This window comes from Vicia villosa, linkage group LG2, assembly GCF_029867415.1.
Source record: "Vicia villosa cultivar HV-30 ecotype Madison, WI linkage group LG2, Vvil1.0, whole genome shotgun sequence".
In the NCBI taxonomy this organism is placed as follows: domain Eukaryota; kingdom Viridiplantae; phylum Streptophyta; class Magnoliopsida; order Fabales; family Fabaceae; genus Vicia; species Vicia villosa.
Window position 1 is genome coordinate 64,418,313 of NC_081181.1, and position 6,711 is coordinate 64,425,023.

At 36.5% G+C, this 6,711-nt stretch overlaps 1 protein-coding gene across 1 annotated transcript; it reads left to right on the forward strand.

The window, feature by feature from the left end:
• The first annotated feature begins 244 nt into the window (after positions 1-244).
• LOC131651020 (uncharacterized) lies at positions 245-6,162 on the forward strand. The gene is made up of 2 exons (XM_058920706.1): positions 245-1,140; positions 4,278-6,162. Exon 2 carries the CDS (start codon positions 4,347-4,349, stop codon positions 5,859-5,861), a length of 1,515 nt encoding a protein of 504 aa, XP_058776689.1. The 5' UTR covers positions 245-1,140; positions 4,278-4,346; the 3' UTR covers positions 5,862-6,162.
• Positions 6,163-6,711: the final 549 nt, after the last annotated feature.

The window sequence follows — 6,711 nt, forward strand, 5'->3', positions numbered from 1 at the left end:
TAATTTTAAATTCAATTTAGATTTAAGTTGAGTTTATAATTAAAATTAATAAATCAATTTTATCATATTTGTTATTACTTTTATTTTGTTATTTTTGTTTTATTTTCTTTTTATAGGTGCAAATAAAAAAACTCATTTTTGGATCCAAGTTGAATCAAGTTTTAAGGCCCATTATCAATTAGTTGGTCCAAGCTTTATTGTAAAGATTCAAATCAAATTAAGTGAGACCATTTCACCAAATGCATCACACGGTTATCCTCTCAGCAAGCCAAAATATCATGACATTACACCTCATCATCCATTCTAGAAGCTCACTACAGACAAAACTGAATAACAAACTTGGCCAGCTCTTTCATGATCCTTCTCACGCGTTTCCTTTCCATTTCCCACAAAATCAGCATTTCTCCTCCACCATAACAGAATTTGATTCCCTATCTCCTCTCAAATCTCTTTTTTGCCCTCAATCTCCTAGTGCTATATATACATGTGTTCAGATCATAAGAAAGGGAGGAAGAAATTAGCAAAGAAACTCTGTCAAAATGAAACCACAAAATGCTTCCTCCAAATAAACTTCAATAAACCTGCAGATCCATTCTCCATACACTATCAGCTTATCACCTTCTAACATACATTTTCACATTTTTCAGCTTCATATCACCACCATCACGGTAAACCTTCACAGATTCATACCAACACAAACATTTTCACTTCACTGTGCAACAATTCCTAATCACCATCTCATCATTAAACCTTCATCAGTAGCAATAACTTCAACAATTCCGAATCACCGACTCACCTTCAACATCAGAAATTCACTCACACTTCTGTTCAGAAATCTATAAGCTACCTTCATTCACATACAATGATCTGAAGCAACACTGGACATTACCTGCAACCACAAATCCGCGAAGCTTTCCGTTTTCAGCAATACTCATCACAACACGCGAAATCAGCACCACCACACAACCAAATCACATCAACGTTCACAATACCGACGCGAAATCAACATCACCGTGATCCTTATCAAATCGATCCTCAATGAAGCAGCAATCTGCAGCCTCGCGTCAACATACATCATCATCTTCATTGTAGATCCAGAACAACAACAACACCTCTGAGTAGAGCCGATTTCTCGAGTCGGTAATTCCTTTAATCCTTCGCTTGCAATTATATGTATGATGTAATGTCGTGGTTTATATGTGTGTGATTTCCCTTGTGAATTTCGATTGCTATGTTTGTGAGTTTAGTTGTGAGCTGAATCAAGTGATGAGATAAATAAGAACAAAGTGAAACAGGGCGTGAGTGTTTGAGAGGGACGAAGATGTTTCGCCGTCGTTGTTGTTTCGGTTTTTGAGAAGAATGAGTGAGGGCGAGGACCGTTTTGGTTTGAGTGAGAGTCGTGAGGGAATGAAGATAAGAAAATAGGAAGCCGAGTGTGTTTGAGAGGATGAGATGTTGTGTATTGTTGTTTGATTGAACTGAGAATTTGTTTTGAGAGATGAAAAAAAAAACAGAGAAACAGAGAAATTGCATCGTGGACAGAGGAGATGAGAGAGGGATATCGGCGCTATCCCCTTGGTAGTCTTAGGGTTTCATAATTTTACAATTTTGTTGATTATGGGCTTAATTTCGCAGGCCCACCCAAATGCACCTTGTTCTCACACCTTGCTTCGGTTCATACCCCCTTTTTCCATGTTTATTTTCGTTTTGGGCTTGATTCCCAGTCTGCTTTTGGGCCCAGCATTTTCACTCATTATATTTCTTTTATTGTCTTTTAATTAGTCCATCTCTATTTTACTTTACAAATTGTTTTGTTATAATTTTATTTTTTTAATTGTGTGATAACTCAAAAATACAAAAATTATTAGATTTTATTTTATTTGATATCAAAAAATACCCAAAAATATGTTAATATATTAGATTAATTAGATTTTATTTCTCATATAAAAAAAAACAAAAATATGCTTAGTGAGATTTTATTTCTCTACTATTATTAATGCGAAAAAAATATTTTATTATATTAGATTTAGATTTTATTTTCTATATTAAAAATATCAAAAAAACATGTTTAGATTTATGTTTTAAATATAAAAAAAAAATGTTTATTTAGATTTTACTTATTTAAAAAGACAAAAAAATATGTTGTTTTAATTTTAATTTTTTAGATTTAATATGCTTATTTTTTATATCTTCTCTTTGTTATTTTCTTGATTAATTGTTAATATTTTCTTTATCATATATTCATGCATCATTATATATATCCGTGACTAACATTTGTTTGATTTTTTGTGAGGTATTATTATCATAGAGGCATTGGATTTACTTGTGGACATTCATAATTCATTTTAACTTTTGTATATATATTATCCTTTTATTTTCCGCTTTAATATTTCGATTGGGTTGTAATAATTTCCTTTAAGTTTCATCCCCATTTATTAAGTGTGTAACCCCCATCCCCGAAGCCTTGTAATAATTTTACCGCTTCTCTTTATTGCTTTACTTTGCTTTTGCTTGCTTACTTTCAACCGTTTTTTTTTTCAAAATAAAATTAGGTCTTTAGCCGTTTTCTACCATAAGTCGATTGCACTTCACGCATCGCCATCAACCGTACTTACACATGCACCCTTTGCACGTTCACTCTCATTTTTACATCTTTCACGTTCATTCCTTTATGTTTGAACCCTTATGCTTGTATGGCTTTTACCTGTATGAGCTTTGTTTGTTTTCATTTACTCTTTCCACTTTTTTCTTTTAATAAAATCTTCACCCCCGCATTACTTGGTCCATATACCAAGCTCCCAACCAACTCTTTGTAAGTCGAGTGCTTTGCGCACCGCCATCGACCTGTTTTCAAACTCTTTCTCTTTTAAAACTGTTTTCAATAAAATCTTTTTTTCAAAACCTTTGAGCAGAACTACAAATGCTCTGACTTCTCCATTGCACTGAGGAGGTATGTACGCACAAGATTTTACATCTTGCCGAGCAAATTTTTTGTAAATAATCAAACTTTTTGTAAATAAACTTTTTCTTTTGTATATACTTCTTTTCTCATTTGTTTTAGCAAACAAAAATAGTTTTAACATAAACACAGATTTTCAAAAGGTTCCTGTGGAATACCACAGATGTGAGGGGTGCTAACACCTTCCCCTTGCATAACCAACCCCCGTATCCAGATTTCTTTTTTGTGGTTTTTTCGAGTCTTTTCCTTTTCCTCTTTTGGAATTAAAAAGTTCGGTGGCGACTCTTGCTTTTAAAACGAGTTAAGTTAACCAATGACTTAAACTCAAATTTTCCGCCGCTACAGAAAAGTGGCGACTCTGCTGGGGAATGTCCTAAGTGGGTTTAGCCTAATTGGTTTATCTGTGTGTTTGTACTATTTCTTCTTGTTTGCTATTTCTTTTTTTCATTTTGTATATATATTTGCTTATATGGGTGCTTGGTTGATACTTGTGTGAGATAAGTCTTATACCCAGACTTGAGTGTACATTAAGATAGGATGTGGTATAGTCATTTTGGCTTATGTGGAGTTATTCCTTCGTGAGCTAACTTGAGACCCACAACTCAGTGGAGAATGGCTTATCTAAAGGTGATAGTGTTGAACGAGTCAGTCGTGAAAGCATTGTTACTTTTGGTGGGGTCTGTAAAGCTGAGAACCTTAGAATACCTTAACCCATCTTAGCCTTTTAGGAAGTAGTGTGGAGATTAGTTGGGTGAAGTCCCAATTGGTTGTCACGCGATACTACACTCGAGCGAGTTTCTCTTTAGAATATTATTGGTTGGTGAGTAAGTCGCTTAAGCCGATAATATTCTCGAGATGGAATGTAGACCTTGGGAACTTTGTAGAACCCGTTGTACAGGTACAAAAATCCTTAGCACATACCTTTGTGGGTGGTTCTTAACCATGACTCCATGCTCGTGACTTTGAACCTTGTTTGTGTGACCTTGATGGATATACAAACCATGCATTCGTTTGATTTCTAAGGAACTCATAGGTCTTTCTTTGTAAACATCATAAGTTTCATCAAACTCAATGGATCTTGGGTGTTGATAGGGTGAAAACCCTAATCCACCAAAATGGATGATTGATCTTGATGATAACTTGATCAATGCTTTGATCCAATTTAGGATTTACTTCCTTCATGCTTTGATGTTTACAAATTAATAACTTGAATTCTTTGAAAATCAAACAACATTGCATTTGCATTGCATCATTTGCATACTTCATGCATTTATCCAGGTTGTCCAGAACACTTATCCTTGTCTGTCTCCATCTTCAGAGTTGTCTGTCTACCGTCAAGCTGATTCCTCCGCACAAGTACGGAACTAGAGCTGCTGTTAGACAAAGAATGGCAGACCAAGAGAAACATAACATGGAGGTTAGAATGGAAATTGATGATTTGAAATCAAGCATGGTTAAGCTTACCGAGATGATGCAAGTGTTGATGGCTAGGACTGATCCACCTCAGAGGACTGTTATTTCTGAAGTCTCCACTGTTGTTGTTGATCCTTTACAGGTTCAGAAGCCACCTTCTACTTGGCCAGAGTTTGGGTTACCTGAGAATTTCTCTCCAACATATGTGAATGCTCCTATGATGGGTCAAACTTCGAGGCAGGTATTTCAACCTCCAGTCTTTTCTGAACCTCCACCTGTTGTCCATACTACTGCTCAAGCTGTTCCAGCTCGTTATGACAATCCTCTATATGATTACCGTTCTGTTGGTTCTCGAAGTGTCAGTCAAGGAGATTGTGGTGAAGTTGAAGAAGTCCGTGAGCAATATCAGGCATTGGAAAAGAGGCTAAGAGCTATGGAAGGAAGCAATTTCTTTAGTGTGAATGCTGATAACATGGGTCTTGTTTCAAATCTTGTCATGCCTTCCAAGTTCAAAGTTCCCGAGTTTGAGAAGTACAAGGGGCATACTTGTCCAAGGAGTCATTTGACCATGTACTACAGAAAGATGACTGCTTACACCAACAACCAGAATTTGCTCGTTCATTGCTTTCAAGACAGTTTAAGTGGAGCTTCGTTGAAGTGGTACATGAGTTTGGAAAAGGGTTGTGTTCAGAATTTCCAAGATTTAGCTGATGCGTTCATGAAACAGTACAAGTATAATCTGGATATGGCACCTGATCGTCGTCAACTTCAGAATATGGCTCAGAAGGAAAAGGAATCTTTCAAGGAATATGCTCAACGTTGGAGAGAATTAGCTTCCCAAGTTGAACCACCTTTGTCTGAGAAGGAATTAACTAGCTTGTTCATGGATACCCTTTCTCCTTTCTTTTGGGAGAAGATGATTGGAAGTGTGTCTTCAAACTTCACTGATTTGGTAACAATTGGTCAAAGGCTAGAAGAAGGAATCAGGAAAGGAAAAGTGTTTGTGGCTGTTGATTCTTCAAAGAAACCTTTTAGGGGCTTCCAGAAAAAGAAAGAGAATGATACTAATGCTGTTTCAGATGATAGAAGAAGATTTCACCGTAGACCTCAAAATGGTGATCAACCTTATGTAGCCGCTGTCGCTTCTGTGCGAGTTCAAGCTCCTCAACCTCAGGTTGCCAACCAGAATCAGAATCGCGATAGGACTCACTTCGATCCTATTCCTATGACTTACACTGAACTATATCCCGCGCTGGTCCGAAAAGGTTTGGTCACAACAAGACCTATGCCTCCTCCTCGAAACCCTCCCTCAATAGGATTCCGACCTGATCTTCACTGTGAGTTTCATCAGGGTGGTGCTGGCCATGATTTAGAACACTGCTATGCTCTGAAGGCCTTAGTGCAAGAGTTGGTGAGATTGAAGCTCCTCTCTTTCAGGGATATGGGTCCTAACGTTGTCACTAATCCTTTGCCAGATCAAAGTGGCTGAAGACAAGTTAAAGCCAGATGGTCTCCTAAAGCCAAGTGTTTCAGACGGGATAGCTCATCTTTGTTGCTGATTAGTCACTAGGCCTTGTTTCTTTACTGTTTACAATTTCCTTGTTTGTATTGTGTGTTACTTTTAAACTTTGTTTGTTCCTGAATGTTAAGTTTAATGAAATGAGCATTGCATATTTTGAATTCATTTACCTCCACTATGTTTATGTTTATGCCTTCTTTTACAAAATTTTCTTCCATTTGCTTTCTCTATCAAACTTGTGTTTTATGCAAAGATTGGAGGGAGGATGATGACAACGAAGTACCCAAGTTGTTGAATTGTATGCTTTCAAATAAAACTTTGTTGATGATGTACAGGCATTGTTTCAATTCCCAAACACTGGAGAAATAAGGAAGTTAATCCCTTGTCAAATCCCTTTGAGCCTTCGAAGTAGGAGTTTCTTTTTGTACGAAAAAACCCATATTTTTAAACCTGGGGCAGGGTAGTTCTCAGTTAATTTGGGTTGTGCATTCTATTTTAAGAGAATCATTCAGTACACCTTTCAACAAAGGTTTCAATCACAAGCTTTCCTCCGCATACATCAACGAAGTGTTAGAGATGTCAATCAAAAGCCAATGATGGTTCATCAATCACTAAGCAAGACAGTCACTATTTTTCAAAGAAGATGTGTATTAAAAAAAAATCAATCAAAGAAAAGCCTGCTAAGTCAAAACCAAAAAAATGACTTAGGCAAAATCAAGGCATCCCGCTGACTGTAAGTTCAAAAATAGACAGTTCAGGCAAAAGTTAGGGATATCAAAAGAAAAAGATGAAAAAAAGAGAAGTCCATAAATTCCTGAAC